Here is an 18,932-nt window from a genome sequence, read left to right as displayed (position 1 = left end):
TCTCCAGTGTGTTAACAAAGGGGTGGCGTCTGTAGCTGCCAGCTCTGGTGTAATGAGCCTTGGGCTTGTGCACAGAACTATCAGGGAGGAGAATGTGGAGTCTGAAAATGCTTCATAAATCCTTAAGAATTCCTTCATTGAATATAAGAAATTGAATCCTAAAGGATTAATGGGTGTGTATGAAACTATTTGTAAATTAAATGATTTCACAAATTTTGTCTTGGTAAGCTGAAATTTTTCTGACAGTGGTGAGGTAGAATTCTTCTTTTCCTCCCTAACTCAAGAGGTCAGGATATTCTTCATAAATACCTATGACAAAAAGAAAGACACGTGTTAGAACAGAAAAAGGGCTGCTTGGGCCTAGGACAGTGGTAATGTTTGCCTAGCGTGTTTAAGACCTTCAGTTAGATCCCCACTACCCGTGGCTTGCGGGCTGAGAAGTACCTAAAGCATGAGCACTCCTAAATGAGAAATTTTAAATTAATCTTGCTGTTGTAACAGATGTCTTAAGTAGTGCAGTAACAGTGGCAAGAAAATTTCACTTGGTGAAAACTAAGTCACTTGGTGTAATTGTGTGGTTTGCTGGGGCCTTGCCATGTTAAGACAGTACTGTACTTGGTGCTTATATTGTCAGTTTGGCTGTAACTGGGCCATCTGCCTTAAACAACGTTCCTTTCTGTGTTTCTTTTCCTTAAGGGCTGTGTCTTAGGAAAGGAATAGAAGTGTTCTGAAAATAGGTGGACATAAAAGCAGCAGCTCAGTGTCCGATGAAACGTGGCCCTTGGGGACATCCTAATTTGCACTGATGATGTTGGTTTCTTTGGACTAAACTGAAAGTTAGGACCAGGGGAGGTGAGGAATTGGCTGTTAAAAAGACCACGTTCCAAATGAAAGTGCTTAAGCTTTCTATGTTGTAAAATTAAATAGGAACCCTAGGTGTATTGTGTTTTGTTACAAAATTTAGTGTGGAGTTCTTACAAAGTGATATAAAACAGAAACTGACAAACTGGAATTCAAATACTGATTGCAAGTATCTTCTCAAAACCTGATTGACTTTTGAAGTTGACCTAATAGTCTTAAAAATTAGTAACCAGAAATTTAACAATAATCACAATTAGCAAATGCTGTTTTAAATAACATGTGGCAAGACCTATAGAACATAAAAGAAGAGCTAAGACTAAAACCAGGCTGTTTGCATCCTGACTCACCACTTACTACCTATGTGTAACTTCTCATTTTCTTCAAGAATCGAGCTAATGTGTATTAAGAGGAACAGTATCTGATGTAGGGGTGATGCTATAGGGATGTCTGCCATTGACTGTGGAATGACAGTGAATGTCTGACTTCCTTAAACAGTAGCAGTACATAAAACTACTACTGAAGCATCATCAAGTAAATCCTGACTTAATTTTCACACTAGAACAAACTAAAGAATTCCTGCCTAGGTATTATCCCAGACTTACAGGCCAAATAAGTCTGTAACAAACACTGTAGATGATTCTGCTGTGCATCCTTAGCCGGAGAACTGCTGTAGGTTAAATATATAATAGTTTTGATTTCTGAAGAACAATTTAAAGTACATTTAGTGGTGTTTTTAATTAGTCTAGTTATGAAGACTAGGTACCAAATCAAAAGGCATCAAATTATTGTAACTCAAATTTTAAAAGGACTTGTTTTGTTGTGAAGGGTGCGTGTCCGTCCAGTGTAGTATGGTTCTAGTGTTGAGTGCTGAGTTTATTTCCCTTGAAAATACCAAGGGGCACCTCTTATGTAACAGGACAGGTGACTGTCTTATGACTTGGGTTAGGATTTCACAGTTTACAACCAGACATTTCAGAGGTGAGGAATATGATGTAAATCAGCTAAAAATTTATTCAGAGTTTGATTTGGATTTTTACCTAGCTTGGATAATAACTGAAATACTAAAAAGGAAGAAGTATGTTTGAACCAACAAGGTTTTGTATTTGTTTAAAATCCTTACAGAGTTTGAACAAGTATCTGCTCAGTTGTATTATTTGTACTATGGAGCAGTCAGTGTAAGTAGTAATTTATAAATCCAAGAGTAAATGTAAATATTCTTTTTATCTAAGATTTTTGAGTTGCAAATTAAACCTCGTACTGCAGTGGGTGGGAGAGCACAACAGGGAATCGAGTAGTTTTAACAAACAAGGAACCCAATAATCTTGTTCCTTTCCTGTTATTTTAAAGAAGCACACACACATACATACGTGTGTAGGTGTAGATATAAGTGGTTCTGAAACCGATACTACTGATGGGACATTGTAAACACTTGTCTGGTCTAGCCAGTGTTCAATAAAGACAAGGTTTCGCTTCTGTGAGGTTTTCCTGTTGCCTTCTGAGCTTACCCGAAGGTGGTTCTTGAGTGGCCCAGTGCAGTTCTGAGAATAGGTTTGTAGTGGTTGACAACTTAAAATAACTAATTTTAATAATAAAATTTAATAATAAAATAAAAAATAATAAAAATAATAATAATAAAATAAAAATAATAAAAATAAAAATAATAATAAAAAATAATAAAATAAAAAATAAAAAATAATAAAATAAAAAATAATAAAATTTAATAATAAAATAAAAAAACTAATTTTTTTTTTTTTTTTTTTTTTTTGGTTTTTCGAGACAGGGTTTCTCTGTGTAGCTTTGCGCCTTTCCTGGAGCTCACTTGGTAGCCCAGGCTGGCCTCGAACTCACAGAGATCCGCCTGGCTCTGCCTCCCGAGTGCTGGGATTAAAGGCGTGCGCCACCAACGCCCGGCAAAAAAACTAATTTTAATAATAAAAATAACCATACTGTTACCTTAGACCTTAGGCATTTAGTTCCACAGTAAACATTGGTAGCTAGCTTCTACTGTGCACCTTAACAGTTCATTTTATGAACACACTATAAGTCATTGGAATATTTAATTTTTAATTTGTGTCCCAAATTAGTCTTTTTGTTTGTTTGTTTTTTGTTTTTCAAGACAGGGTTTCTTCGTGTAGCTTTGAAGCCTGTCCTTGAGCTGGCTCTGTAGAGCAGGCTGGCCTCAAATTCACAGCATGTGCCACCACTGCCCAGCCCAAATTAGTCTTTTAAGAACATAGCTAAATGAGCTGTGGTTAAAATCATTAGAAAGGTTGACTTCTTGTTTTAAGAGCTACTTTTTCAGCTTGAGGCGCAAAATCATGTCATTTTGCTAGTTCAGTTCCCATTTCTTAGTGAAACTGATGTGCTGTTCGTCCCCACCTCCTTCAAAGCCCTGTATTTATTTTTTTTAAACTTAAAAATTTTTTTTTAGATTTATTTATTATGTATACAGCATGTATGACTACAGGCCAGAAGAGGGCACGAGATCTCATTACAGATGGTTGTGAGCCACCATGTGGTTGCTGGGAATTGAACTCAGGACCTATGGAAGAACAGTCAGTGCTCTTAACCTCTGAGCCATCTCTCTAGCCCCTGTATTTACTTTATGCAGAGTTTTTGTTTTGTTGAGAGAAGGTTTCTCTGTAGTCTGTGTTCTTTGGCGGTGTAGGAACTCACTATGTAGACCAGGCTAGCCTCAGAATCTGCCTGTCTCTTTCTTCGAGGGCTGGAATTAGAGGCCTGCATCACCACACCCATCCTAAAGATGCAGTGGAATTTCTGACCCAAGAAAAAGGATTCAGTGCTGTGGGATATCTTTCTGTATGCTGTGAATATGTGTTACTCCCATTGGCTAATAAATGAAGCTGCATTGGACTATGGCAGGGCAGGATGGAGCCTGATGGGAAAACGAAGAGAATGAAAGGAGACACCAAACCACTATCCAAGGAGCAGTATGTAGTGGAATGCAGGTAAAGCCATGGACCATGTGGCGATACATAGATTAATAGTTACGGGTTAAGTTATAAGAGCTAGCTAATATGTCTGAGCCATAGAATTGGTAATTAATATTAAGCCTCTGAATGATTATAAGCGGCTGCAGGACCTTGGGACTGGGTGGGACCAGAGAAATAGCTACAATTTAGGCTTGGAGGAAACAGTGACTCCTGTATCCTGGAAATCTAGAGTTAAGCCCTATAAATTTATTAAGGTACACAATATTTTGGGGAACACAATACCACCACATTTCCTCTCTTTTTGTCTAAAATTAAAGAAAGCTTATAACTAATACAAGAAAAACTATCCAATAAGTATATATAATATATACAGCCAAAAATCTAGAGTTAAGCCCTAGTTAAGCAGCTAGGCTAGTTTTAATAGGTGATAACTGTCCAGTTTTTCACGGCTCAGATAGCAGAGGAATGAGTATCCCTTTGGTTCTGCCTATAATTTGTTCCTCCAAAAGCAGTAGGTTTGTTGGACTTAACTTCAAAAGTGTGAGACACTTGTCTATTCACTTATAAACAGACCACCTCTCAGAGTTCTCTTAATGTATGTCTTAGAAACCCTTTATGGCTTATGCTACATTTTTTAAACAATGCTGCTTTTTTGTGCCTGTTGTGGACACTGAAAGTATCCCAATTATTGCCTTAGTGGGATTTCTAATCATTCTCCTTAGTAAAGAAACAGAAGAAACTCCAGTTAAGTCTGTTGGTCGATTCCTTTGTTCAGACGGTACTATGTAGCCCAGGCTTGTCTCAAACTCACTATCCAGAAAACAAGTAAGCTTTTGATTATCCTGCTGTCTCCTCACAAGTGCTGGGATCACAGGTCTACATCATCCCACCCAGTTTATGGGATGCTGGGGAATCAAGCCCAGCGGTTTGTACATACTATGCAAGCATTTTACACAGTCCAGTTGGCAGTCTATAAAAGTGTAGTGTTTTACTTGTGCTATTGTTAATGATAAATTACAGCTGGAAAAGGGTAAAATAACCAAGTAAAATTGGTAGTAAATATCCTTGGAACTGTACAATGTATTTAGTGGAGGAGCATTGACATAATATGTGTTAAAAGACCCAGGTTCAACTCCCTAGCATCACAAGACAAAAAAGCCAGAAAAGCAGTTTATTGTTAGATCTGGTGCATAGGCCAAGAAGACAGTTTTCTTTTATAGCCAAACGTCACTAAATATTAACTAGGCACATTCGGTTATGCAGTGGTCATTATCACTGTATTCTCAGCCTCAGGTTGGATTTTTAAAAAAATGATCACTAAAATGTAATAAATTTATTTTACATACATAGCCTTTTAAAAAGTATTTAAGATATAAAAAATTAAGCCAGGTGAAGTACAGTCTATAGTCACATCTGCTTGGGAGGTTGAGGTGAATCATTTGAACTAAATACAAGTTCAGGTTTTCTGTGTGAACCAATATTTAAGGAATTGGATTTTTCTGTAAAACTGAGTCAAAATAACAAAAGTTGACATTAGGGATGGAGAAAATAGGTTGCATTTATCAGAAAAGGTGGGTAGGCTGGGGAGATAGCTCAGCTGGTGAACTGTTTCCCTTGCAAGCAGAGGGACTCAAGTTCAAGCCCCATCTTCACATATTTAAAAAATCCAGGGAGCCCGACATGGTGGCACACATCTTTAATCCCAGTACTTTGGGAGGCAGAGGCAGGTAGATCTCTGAGTTCTGGGCCAGCCTGGTCTACATAGCAAGTTCCAGGACAGCCAATAGTGAGACCCCATCTCAAAGACACTTTCATTAAAATTTTAAAAAGCCAGTAGGCTGGAGAAGGTTGGAGAAGATGGCTCAGCCGTTAGGAATACTTGGATGTTCTTCTGGAGGACTGAAGTTCAATTCTCAGCATCCACATAGTTGTTCACAATCATCTGAAACTCTGGTTCCACGGAATCTGATGCCCTTTTCTGGCCTTTATGGGTACCACGCATACATGTAAGGAAACACACATTTCATATATATATATATATATATATATATATATATATATATATATATATACATATACACACATACATGTATACACACACACACACACATATGTTGTATGCACGCATGCATGGGGGATTGTTAGTAATCCCAGCACCAAGGAGTTGGAGACGAGAGGATCCTGGGGCTTGCTAGCTAGCTAGCCTTGTGTATTTGGTAAGTTCCAAGCCAGTGAGGGGCAAAGTCTCAAAAAATAAAAATATATGGTGCCTAAAGAATGGTGCTCAAGGGGCTGGAAAGATGGCTCAGTGGTTAAGGGCACTGACTGCTCTCCCAAAGGACCAGGGTTTAAATCCCAGCACCCACATGGCAGCTAACAACTGCCTATATCTCAAAGATCTGACCTGCAGGCAAAACACCAATGCACATAAAAGTAAAAAAAAAAAAATGGTGCTCAAAGTTGCATGGCTTACAAACAACTGCACACACCCACACACATATGCACATGATCACCTCTTGGTTTCCTTTTAACATTACAGCTTCTACGGCATGGAAGTAATTTACATGTCGGTTTAAACCCTGCCATCTCAAGACCAAGACAGTAAATTAGTAACTGTAGTAGGAAATGGGCTCCATGGAGAAACAAGTCATTTGCCCCAGGGTCTATCCCAGGTTGGAACCGAGAGTAAAATGTAAATAAAGCACTTGTATATCTTGTGTCACGCTGGTTTGGTAGATATGTTGGGGATACTACTTTGGTTTTGTCCTGGGACTTTTTTTTTTTTTCTTTGAGACCGGGTTTCCCTGTGTAGCTTTGCGCCTTTCTGGAACTCTCTCTAGCCCGGGCTGGCCTCGAACTCAGAGATTCGCCTGCCTCTGCCTCCTGAGTGCTGAGATTAAAGGTGTGTGCCACCACCGCCCTGCTGTCCTGGGACTTTTTTAGGTGGAGGGGTAAAGTGAAAGAAACAAAACCATTAAGAGTGTTTCAGGCTAAATCATCCCTCAGGATAGTTGAACCAGGAAACATTATGGCCCAGAGTTAAGGGCTCTGCCTCAAGTCTTAGCTCTTAAAAATCTTTGTAGGTGTTCAGCCTGGCGCGCTGGCGGGGCTGTGTGGACTCCCGCGGAGATGGCTTGCGCAGCGGCCCTGTCCCCAGCCGACCAGGGCAGGTTTATTTGTATCTACCCCGCTTACTTTAATAATAATAAGACCATAGCAGAGGGGAGGTGGATTCCCGTAAGTAAGGCTGTAGAAAACCCTACCGCTGCTGAGATTCAGGACGTCTGCTCAGCAGTTGGACTGAATGCATTTCTGGAGAAAACCAAAATGTACTCCAGAGAATAGAACCATGATGTTCAGAACAGAGGCAGAGTCGGGTACAGCTCAAACAGGAAGATGGCAGCCTCTGTCATGTACAGTTCCCATCGCGGAAGTCAGTGATGCTGTATGTAGCAGAAATGATTCCCAAGCTAAAAACAAGGACATGGACACACACACACACACACACACACACACACACACACACACACACACACACACACACACACACACACAAAACCAAACAGGCGGTGCTGACCCAAGTCTTCAGCAAGGAGAGGAAAGTAAAAGGGGAAGGGGAAGAAATGATGTGGTGTGAACGTGAAGCATGCAGTTCTGCTGTGAGAGACCTGGGCATCTTTGTGTCTGAGGGAACAGCTTTCTGCATCTGTCAATTAACTAACTGAACAATGTGTCTCCCATCTGCATCAACAGTTAACAATGAGATACATCAAAAGTTTGCATCTAGCTTTTATACTGTTAAAAGGAAAGGTGTGTGTGCGGAAGAATATTTTTTAACAGATAATGACTGTCCCATAAGTTACTTGAAATCCTGTATCTGTTTGTCCTTCATGTAAACATATATTTCAGGTAAATAAGTTTAATAAAATTTGAAATACACATTTTGTTCACCTTTTAAGTTAATGAAATAATTTAAGGTGGAAAAAAAAAATCTTTGTAATTTGCCAGGCAGCTGTGGCACCGGCCTTTAATCCCAGCACTCAGGAGGCAGAGCCAGGTGGATCTCTGTTGAGTTCCAGGCCAGCCTGGTCTACAGAGTGAGATCCAGGACAGGCACCAAAACTATACAGGGAAATCCTGTCTCAAAAAACAAAAAACAAAAAAAAAAAAAAAAAAAATTTTTGTAATCCTAAACTGGGTGGTGGTGGTGCAACTGCCATGAAGACTTGAGGAAAAAACAAACTTTCCTTCCCTCCGCTAACCAGAAACCAAGGCAAAAATTTGTCAGGCCCCTTTGGTATGTAAACAGGTATGGGAGTGACCTGCATCTCTTCATATAAAAACACAGGCAGAGGCAGGCATTCTCTGAGGCCAGCCAGTCTCAAAAAATAAAAAATTTACAGGCATCAGAATACCCTAAAGGTCAATGGCTCAGTGAGATCTGGCAGGCTTCAGTTTGCATACGGTGGCTGCAGAGATCCCCAAGAGGACATCTTTGTGACGCTTGAAAGCCATTATCATGCCAGGAAAGAACTACAGTCGAGCTGTGGAGCTGGGGCAGACACCTGTTAAAACTGTACAACAGGAACAGCTTTAATACACACTGCTGTTACCTCTACATTTCTGATATGCATTTAGGAGATAATTACCTGAAGATGTGGGCACTCAAGTTATTTTGCCTTCACAGAGAAGGGTACTAACAAAAATAACTTGGGTATTCATTATTTGGTTTTTATTTCTCGAATAACTTGTCTTTAAGTTAATTTGTCTTGTCGAGTTAATACCTGATCACACAATCTACTGCATCCTCCGTCCCCAAGAGCAAACCTGGGGAAGGAGCAGTGTTGGACCATCCCGTTGACATATGGCACTAGGTTTGTGACGAAGGCTTCACCGCCCATCATCCTGTACATACACAAAGCAAAGTCTGCCTGAGTGATGTTCCAGATTCCAGTCCTGGCCCAAGATGATGCCAGTCATCACCATAGGAACGGAAGAATGAAGCTATAGTTAGGTGTGAGGGCACATGCCTTTAATCCCAGCACTTGGGAGGCAGAGGTCGACAATCTCTGAGTTAGAGGCCAGCCTGGGCTACAGAGCAAGTTCCAACACACACACACACACACACACACACACACACACACACACACACACACACACACACACACACACACACACACACACAGAAAGAAGCCACTCAATGGCTTCCACTTACTTTCCAAGGTAAGGACACAATTCAACTAAAGAGAAATCCAAAGGCGGCAAATACACAGGCTGGGAGTGACTGAAGGAAACCCCTGCAACTGAAGTACAGCAGGTTTCACACTGAGTATCTGGGACATGCAGTTTCACCCGCGTCTGCTTCAGAGAACTTCGCCCAAACAGCACACCCAAGGAAGAAGCGCTCTTGGAGGACAGGAAGAACATGGGTTGTGTGTGTACTGAGGCCTTATGAGACCACGATGGTACATTTCATGTAAGGAAACAGGCTATTCACAAGAAGATAGCCATGACATTAACACACAACTCGACTGCACTGCTAAATATGGTTGTTTTTATTTTCTTTTTCCTTGCCCAGCCCTATCTAAACATAAAATAAAACTACAGGACTGAAATTAACAACCCATTAAAATCAGCAATAAGTTATGAAAATCATAAAGCTTTTTTTTAAAGTAATTAAGGGTAGTTAAATTATTTAAAGAATACAAAGTCAAAACAGCTGGGGGTAAGGTCTCCAGAGCACAGCAGAGGCCCAGAGGGAAACCTCAGAGTCTGAAAGACAAAGGGAACACAGGACATCAAAGTGCAGGCTAGAATTCACTTAGAAGATAACATTTCTGAAAATATTTAAAGAGCAACAATAGCACCTGCACAGAGGGTGTGTGAGGAAGGAGACTGCCTGTGGAAATGCAAGGCTTACGGTAAACGAGACAAGTGCTGAACCGAACTATGTTAACTAAGACAGGATGCCTACTATGGATAGTAGATGGTTAAAAGCTGGTAAAAGGGAATGATCCTAAAAGAAAACAAAAACAGCATTGACCTTTGTCTACCCAGCCCAGACCTCATTCATTCTGTGCACTATAAAGAGTGAGGCATGAGGTGTTTTATCATTATCAAATGCTGCATCAAAATAGATGATTTTTTCCCCCACATGTTTTTTTCCACTATAAAAGACATCTATGTTTACTTATGGACAAGCTTTAAAAAGATGTCATTTTGGTTTTCAACACATATAAACAGTTATCAAAATCTCAAATAAAAATGCTGCCGTGGCTCAGACCTTGGCCTGCTATACTGCGTGCACAGCTCTTCAGATGGGCGCAGACACAGAGGCGCATGGAGCTTTTCCTTCTGTGATACAGGCTGTCATGCATGGGCTGCCCTATGTTGCCGGAGGGCTGCGAGTGGGCGGGCGGGCGGGTGGGTGGGCAGGTGCCCTAGTGCTAACAATGCAGGTAAGGTTAGCTGGCTTAGCATGGAATCCAACAGAAAGCTGAGCTGCGTGATGATCTCTTTCCAAAGGCTTCATGGGAGTCTCTCCTTTTGTAGAGCACGAAATGAGCTTTTTAAAAATTCATTTTTTAAAAGAATTGATCATCCACAGGCTTCATGATAAACTGAGGCTGAGTTTTAATAGCTCTTTAGCTATCCAAGATTAATGCCTGATTATCCTGTCTTTTCCTTACTCTAAGTCTGATTTTGTTTCTAGGGCCAAGAAGCTCAGGAAGGGTTCATAACCCCGTCCTTAGCTGTCTACTCAACAGGCGTGAGCAAACTAGAAATGGAGAATGGAGTCTCCATTGTCCTCTTTTAAGTCAACTAAGTCAACTCAAGATAATTACACCCAAGTTTTCAGCCGCTGTCACGAACTTTCCAATATGTGAATATTTGTTCTATTGGGGAGGCTCTACCCCACTTTTGTTAAGTATTTGCTTAAATACAGGTCTTCTGACCCTTCTGTTCAAGTATAGTTTTGGTTAGTTTTGAAGGAGACTGCGTCAGGAACCCAATTGAAGAGACGGTACTGAATTGGCCCAGTGGGTATCTCGCCCTGCACTCTTGTCATGCTGGGCTCTAGGAAGTGAAGGAAAGTTTGACACTGGCACTGGAGTAACCCTCGTCACTCCCAATACTCTGCAGGCTGCTGTGGTCATCAATGTCACTGATGCTGGTGGTACTTATATTGTCCACTTCTCCATGGGAGAACTCTGTGCTTTCAACATCCACTTCAATCTCCTCTGCAAAAAGGAAGAAAGAAAGGGGGGGACATCAATAATCTGTACGTGCATTTTCAAAAGTTAAAAGGGCTATTCAGGGAGGATATCAGAGATCTCTGGGAAGCAGGGCTCTTCTGTAAAGGGGATTCTAGTATACAGAGGTGGTCTTATTTTAGGAAGCAAGTTTACTAAAACCCTCTGACGCCAGTCCGTCTGGACCTCCCACTGAAAGCACTTGGCCTATTTGAGAATTAGTGCTTAATATTAAAAGATCCCAACCCAAGTGGTTTAACAACATCTGTTTCACATTAAACCAAAAACTAATTCACAGTGTTGTTTATTAATCAGAGTTGCTTTAGAAAGGGGGGTGGGGTGGAGAGAAATTAAAGACAGAAAATTAATGTTTATGCATCCAAATTTTTGGTTGTATCACTCTACAAATGATTCTATAGATTTCTACAATTGATCATAAGGAATTCTATGTACTTAGTAACTAAAATAAGTCAACCATTAAGTTTGAGAGACTTGCTTTTGATTTTCTTGCATCAAATATAATTTCAAGCCATCTCCTTCCCTGTGTGTGAGTCTTTGTGTGTGGTGTGTATATCTGTGTGTACGTCTGTGTGTGTGAGAGTGTGTGTGTCTGTGTCTCTTGTGTGTGGTGTGTATATCTGTGTGTGTGTGCACGCGCGCGCATGATGCTCGGAACTGGACCGAATGTCTCAAGACAATCAAGTGCACAGTCCTCAAACACAACCTGAAATAAACGGTATATAACCATGGTCACACTCATAATAATAATATATAGCAACACATATTTTAAAAACAAAAGGAAGTCAAATATTGTTTTTCCCCTAAAGAAGAATTAAAAGCTCAGGACTTTTCAATAGTCTTATTTGTCAAAGCCTGCTGTTTTACATTCAATCATAAAACAATAATGGCAGAATGCTAACATCTGTTATCATCAGCTGATGGGTACACACTCGGGAGTTTGATTATTGTCTGTTCTGTATTTCTGAGTATGTGTGGAAGTTTCCATTAAAAAAGCGAAAAAGAAATCCATCTTCAAAAAAAGGTTACTTAAAAATTTTCAAGATTTCATGAGCTCTACTTTTCCAAATGTAAAGTTAAAAATCATCAGTATAAAAAGCCGGGTGGTGGTGGTGTACGCCTTTAATCCCAGTACTTGGCAGGCAGAGGCAGGCAGATCTCTGTGAGTTCAAGGCCAGCCTGGTTTACAAAGTGAGTTCCAGGACAGGCTCCAAAGCTACACAGAGAAATCCTGTCTTGAAAAACAAAAAACAAAAAAATTGGCATTCAACCAGGCAGCAGTGGCAAATGCCTAGCACACAGGGCACAGAGGCAGGAGGATCTCAAGGTCAAGGGCAGCCTGATCTACAGAGTGAGTTCTAGGACAGCCAGAGCTACACAGAGAAACCCTGTCTCGAAAAACAAAAATAAACAGACAAAATTAGTATTCAATTCTAGGAGTTTGTGGCGTAAGGCTGAGGTGGCTGAAGATATGAACAGATCAGTAAAATTCAAACCTTTTATGGGTGATTTCTGTTCTGAATTTTGTCAAAGACAAATGTTCTAGAACACATGGGAAGAGAAATGGTGTGATACTCTAAAATATGCAGATAAAAATTAGTATCATGAACAACAAAACAGCAATGTCTCTTCCTGACAATGAATGGAAGGGTACAGTATCATTCCTGTGGTGTTTCTTCTTCTGAATCTAATTATTTGAAACCATTAAAAAAATTTTCAGGGGCTAGAGAGATGGCTCAGTGATTTAAAAGCACCGCCTGCTCTTCCACAGGACCCAGGTTTAATTCCCAGCACCTACATGACAGCTCACAACTGTCTGTAACTCCAGTTCCTGGGGGCCTGACACCCATGGCAAAACACCAATGCACATAACCACCCCCCCTCCAAAAAAAAAATTCTAATTGAAGAATGCTATACAAAGAGACTGGTCAGTATTCAAAATACATCAAAAGACATTAGTGGCAAACCTAATAAAATCTGGATGAAGCCTAGCATTTTCTCAATGTCAGCATCGTGCTTTCATTGACTGTACCGTAAGGGAGAACTCGGCATTTTCTGGAAGTCTAACGTTCTTTCTAAGTAGAAAGTGCACATGTACACACAGGAAATGTCTGTCTGCAGCAGGCCGTGTCTGCTGCACAGACCTCAGCTGGGAGTCAGAGGTGTCACCACGGCAGAGTCATTCCTACTGACTGTCCTCACACATGCTACCCTTGGCGTTGGTCTCCAGCACCACAACAGTGCTGGTGAATGACAGCAAACGCCCGCTGCCTGCAGGCCCCCCTCCCTGATTCTAGAGTCCTCAGAAGAGAGACACTGCCTACCTCGCTCTGAATCAGAGCGATCTGAAGAGATAGCTGATCCAATGCTGTCCATTCGTATTCGCTCCATCTCCTGAGGGCCCTGCAGCTGTTCCAGTCGCCGCTTTAAAAATCTCTGTTCTCGCTCCAAGTTCTCAAGCTGGTGCTGGCTCTTCCTTTCAGCTTCTTCAAGTTTCTAAGACGATGAAATGTTATTTATTTGTATACAGTCCAGTCTAAACCAATAAAACTGATTTCTGCTTAACATTTTTCTTTGGCAGAGAAAGTATGAATGGACACACACACACATACATATATATAGGTATTTATGTACCCTTGTATATATAAATATGGCACACAGCATTTATGTACCCTTGTATATATTAATATGGCACACACACACATACATATATGGTTATTTATGTACCCTTGTATGTAAATATGGATAAGCATTTATTTTTTTAACATAAAAATAGTGTCTTTTTGTGTATGAATGCTGCATACATTATTTGAACAAGATGGAACTATAAAAGTCTATGAGGTAACCTCCACAAAAGAGAAACCTCCCACAGTGTGGTATTTGATGGAAAAATACTGAGATACACAAACAAATAACGTCATCTCCACAAGAGGGCACAATGGCCTTCCTTCTGGGTATCATGCCCTAGTGTTCCCAGGTCTAAATAGCCAGCCATACTGTCAAAAAGATAATTTCATTGAATCATGTTACACTGCTCCACCGGATCGGCTAGTGAGATTTTTACAAGTTTCTCTGGAGGTCAGTTAGGAAGGAGGATGGTCTACTGAGTGGTACACAAACACCCATTAGGAATCACTGCTAATAATTAACCCGGGACCCCGAGTCTGGCTCAGCGCTGGAGTGGAGAGGCTCACCTTGATGTGTGCTTTGGCTTTGTTGAGCAAACCGAGTGTTGTATGCCTGGTGCAGTCTGGGCCCAGCGGGATCAGAACTTTCAAGCGTTCCAAACACAGGCGCAGGTGAGCTCGTCTAAGAAAGACACGATCAAATTAGCACAGCCTAGGTATCCACTGGACACACAGTTTAAAGACAGTCACTCTCAGTTATCCAACCAACGACCACAGTTCACTCCTCATCACTAAGCGTAGGGGCGCCTGATTTCCAGTCTCTCCACCACTTCTGTTCTCTGTAGGCATGGTTGCTTTATATTATGTGCTGCCACCCCCATGGAATAGTGTGTTCTCTAGTCCACTCCACAGAACTCCTACTGTATTGTTAAAGTGAATAAGGATATTAAAGCAATTGAACTTGATTTCTGAATGATTAAAAACACAGGCTGGAGCAGGGGTTCCAGCTATGGCACCTCAAGGAGATATAAAATGCACCCAGTTTCCATTTCCTTCAAACTTTTAATTACCTACACACACACACACACACACACACACACACACACACACACACACACACCTGCACTACTCAGTAGTTGTAGCCGTCCTATGGGGTTAGATGTTGTTTATGTAGTAGGTGGAGCCACATGAACACTTCCTGATCTTCAAACATTTCAGTACTTCTAAAAACGGCAATTTCATATGATCCAGCACAACAGAAACAACCGAACTATGTGACTAAGTAGGACGGAGTGCGTGGGTTTCACACTCCAAAACTGAAGGCCTCCACTTCCTATCTTGAGTGGACATTAGCTTAACTGTTTTTCTCTTCTATTCTCATGACTGACCCTACATTTTCTACACAAGAAGAAGAGGCGGCAGAATTATTTACTATAAAGTCCTCACTCTCTGACAGACCACTCTCTGGGAAAATCAGAGGGAATTTTTCCTGGAAATGCTACCGGAGCCTCATGGATTTACCTTCTCGAACTATGAGCATGCACATACTGGAGACGTTAAAATGCCACTGCTCTCCATGTCTGAGTCTGTGCTCTACCAAGCGTAACAGTTCAGCTGTGCAGGGTGTGGACTCCTTTGGGGCTGGAACTGAACTTTTTGCAACAGTCTCAGTACCAGAAATAAAATGAGCCCTCCACTTTCCTCTCAAAGGGGACTAAATAGTTCCATTAGTTCACTGGGTCTCAACATACAAGAGATAATGTCAAGTGAGAATTCCCAAGGCAGCAACTCGAAAGAAGGGTAAGAAAAGGTGATGCATGGCCGTTGTGTCCGAGAGCAGAGGCCATCAAGGGTAGTGAGGCAGAGGTCGGGCTGATGAACTGCCAGGCCGTCTCAGTACCCACAGACCCAGCTACAATTATCAAACAATCTGAAGAGAATTCCAAATCCTCTGCCTGAGCTCATCATGTTAAGTATAATACTTGACGCTAGGCTGCAACTGGACAGACTTAGTGCAGATAAAGGAATGTCTGTAGCTCCCTATGTTTAACCATTTCAAAGTTACTCTACTATGCTAACTACCTAAATCTCTCAGGGGAGGATCTGCACATGAGCTGACTCGTCTTGCGAAGGAGACCAAATCCAGATCAAAACCACGAACAAGGTGAGGACGCCTTTAAACGCTTCAGCGGGATGGCTGTGGGGCCCACCTAGCAGTATCTTCGAGTGACCTGGCTCAAGGGTGCACTGGAGGCCAGTGGCTTTCTTAATAATTAGAGGCTCTGCTCTGAAGTTAGCCTTCTTCAAAAGTAAACAAAACAACTAGTAAAATTCAGGAAGCATGTCAGAGAACAGCTCTGCTGGTTCTGTTTAAATTACTCAACGCCAGAAATCTGGTGCAAGCAGCAAATTTTCATGTTTTAGTTTTAAAGCTAGTTTTATACTGAATAACAAAGGACAAGCAAAATCCCTGTTTTTTCATGCTGAGACCTACATTGAAAATAACAAAACCGAGGCTATAACTCAGTAGTGAAGTGCCACTCCAGAACATCAAAATGTAAAGGGGAAAAACAGGAAAAGGGCTAATATTAATATGTTTAAATGAAGAGTTCAAAGACACTTTCATCTTCCCCTCTTTTTAAAATGTATTCAATTGTTTATTTACTGTGTTACTTTTATGTATTCAGCACTATTTCAGACATTTCTTTGGTTGAGGAAAGCAAAATAATTATAATAATAACTTAAAATAAAATGAAAACGTTGAGGGGTTTTTAGTCCCGACTCCAGAGTGTTCCACTTAGCTCGTACTGAAAGAGTTACAGAAACACCAAGCAAACAATCTGAACATGGGGAGATTTACTGCAGGGCGTGGTAGACCTTTAAAAGAAGTTGAAACTTGGTTTTGGGAATTTAAGGATATTCAATCTGTCTATGAAGAAGCAAGGATTTTTCCAGGTAATTAAAAGGAGGGAAAAGGACCTAAGTATATAGGCTGAGATTATGGGCTGGAGACAAGGATCAGTGATAAAAGTGACCACCAACCATACACCAGACCCTGGTTGAATCCCCAAGGTTGAAAACAGCTAAACATACAAACCCATACAAAATAAAACCTGTACGATTATAAATGCCTTCACTTCTTTCATACAAGAGAAAACAGCTGAGGAGGTATTCTATAAGGAAGCACCAACTATGTTCAACAATCTCAATCTTAATAAATTAAATTTATTAAGTAATAAGCCAAGAGTCAAAGTTTGATGCCCAAAATGAACAGGGAAGACAAGATTCCATTCTGAAAATGTTCTTTTCATAGCCATTATTTCTTCAGTCAAGTAATTATAAATACACTCCAAGATGAGCATATGCCAAGAAAGCATACTCAGAGACGCCTGGTCCATGGGCCAGGGCAGCGTTCTCCACGCCTGGTGAATACAGCTCTGCAAAGGAAGTATCTGCATGAAGGATGCTCGTTCCTATGGGAAGAGACATATCTGTGGAAGCTAAGCATCATCTGTTCTAGTTCCTGTACTTCAAAGTGAAGCAGACATCTGGAAAGTAAGTAACAGAGTCAGCGGCAGCTGAGGGACACCAGCTGACCAAGCAGGAGATGTGCTTTTCAGAACTGCACATATGTTTACATGCCACTTCCTTCTAAGCGCAGTGGACACTCTCCGGTTATAAACATGAGTCACCTCTTCCTTGCTGCGTAAGTTTTCTCTCTACAGCACATTCCCGAAGACCTCATGGCTATCCCATCTCCAGCTTGCCATGCTGCCTCTCTGTACCCTTTACCCTGTGTCTCTGTTGGTACCAGACTGCAAGCTTAGCCACCAACGACCTAGACAGGCCTATCTTTTGATGCCATCTGGTCTTTTCTTGCTCCACTCCCCTGGGACTGGTGGCTCAGAAACCTCCTGTTAGGGGTTGCCAAATTGTGGGCCACCAGAGACACAGAAGGTCTGCTTTGATTTGAAAATCCATACTCACTGAGGAAAACCAAATATATAACGATGTTTTTCAAAGTCTAAGAACTGATATCCAGAATAAGGTTTTGTAAAAGGTATGGTCCTGTATGTCACATTATAAAATTGATGGACTTAGACTTGATGGAAAATGTCGGGTGTTTTTTCTTTGTTGCTGTTTTTAATGTTAACTTCCTGGTTAGCACTTACTTAACTTTTATTTAACACACGGATACTCTGTTAACACATGGTTAGCCCCAAACTATAATGTTTCAAATCTCTGGTAAGCCAGCATGAATGAGAGCATATAGCAAGGTGAGAGACAGATACCGCAACAAGGGGCAGCTGGGGGGGGGGGAATTCAGGCTGCTTGCTAGGACGGGGAGATACAATGTACTCTTGTTTTCAAAGGCACTTTGAACTCTGTTTTAAAATGAGATTTTTCAAGTAGCAATTCCTAGCCAACAACTCTATTAGAAAGGTCCTATTCAAAACTGCCCACATCTTCCAAATGGGCAAGCCCTCCCCTCACAGGGAAACACAAACAAACCAACAGCAGCAGCGGGTATCTGTCTGCCTTTATTTTGGCCAGGTGGGATCCTTTTTTTTTTTTTTCCCTGAAGAATCAATGTCGTTTTTTTATTTCAAGCCGTACATAAACTTCAGTGCTGACCAGGGTACCACAAAACACGGGAGGGACTTCCTACCAAACAGGGCACTTGAAGGGGCAGGTGCGTCAACTAGCAGCAGCACACACTGCTGGGAGAAGAAGGAATCCCCTTTCAGAAACAACCACCCAACATCCCACGGCAGGGCTTTCGATTCTGGTGCTTGAGTCCTCTCTGGAAGCTCGAACCCCTGCCCAGCAATCACAAAGAGACCTAACCCGGCCTGGCCCACACCCAGCACTGCTCGATGCCCTTGGAGGCACAGCCCTTCACTCTTCCATTACGGGATGCCAAGACCGTGCCAAGTAACGAAATCAAAGCAGAAACCAAGTGGAGTGACAGGGACAGTGCTTGCATGTTCCTCTCCGCCGCAGCCGGACGTTATGCAATGGGCTGGGAGTCCTCCATGAGCCCCCTTCTTCAAGCTACGCTGGCTAGTGGCCAGGTGCTCACTCCCTACACACTCCTGCATATGACAGCAGTTAGCTGCTATCCCACACATTCTATATACCCAAGTTTCTCTACAATTTAATGTATTGAGAATCTCTAAAGATAGACAAAAATCTGTCTGCTTACTTTAAAAAAAGCA

The 18,932-nt window shown here is 41.4% G+C and overlaps 1 protein-coding gene and 1 pseudogene across 3 annotated transcripts in view; one reads left to right on the top strand and one right to left on the bottom strand.

Annotated features, from left to right (window-relative positions):
- Positions 1-6,821: 6,821 nt before the first annotated feature.
- Positions 6,822-7,650, top strand: LOC121824462 (signal recognition particle 19 kDa protein pseudogene; annotated as a pseudogene).
- Positions 7,651-9,347: 1,697 nt separating this feature from the next.
- Positions 9,348-18,932, bottom strand: part of Mxi1 (MAX interactor 1, dimerization protein) — a 75,426-nt gene continuing 65,841 nt past the window's right edge. For all 3 annotated transcript variants that reach the window (XM_006992310.4, XM_006992311.4, XM_042265187.2), the window contains exons 4-6: positions 14,281-14,395; positions 13,411-13,582; positions 9,348-11,056 (exon numbers count right to left, since the gene is read on the bottom strand). In XM_006992310.4, the coding sequence (XP_006992372.1) occupies positions 10,893-11,056; positions 13,411-13,582; positions 14,281-14,395 (451 nt within the window). In that variant the 3' untranslated portion in view covers positions 9,348-10,892. The remainder of the gene's footprint in view (positions 11,057-13,410; positions 13,583-14,280; positions 14,396-18,932) is intronic.

The sequence above is a fragment of the Peromyscus maniculatus genome, chromosome 1 (genome assembly GCF_049852395.1).
Source record: "Peromyscus maniculatus bairdii isolate BWxNUB_F1_BW_parent chromosome 1, HU_Pman_BW_mat_3.1, whole genome shotgun sequence".
Classification (NCBI taxonomy): domain Eukaryota; kingdom Metazoa; phylum Chordata; class Mammalia; order Rodentia; family Cricetidae; genus Peromyscus; species Peromyscus maniculatus.
The sequence above is the reverse complement of the archived record's forward strand: the minus strand, read 5'-3'. Positions and strand labels throughout refer to the sequence as shown.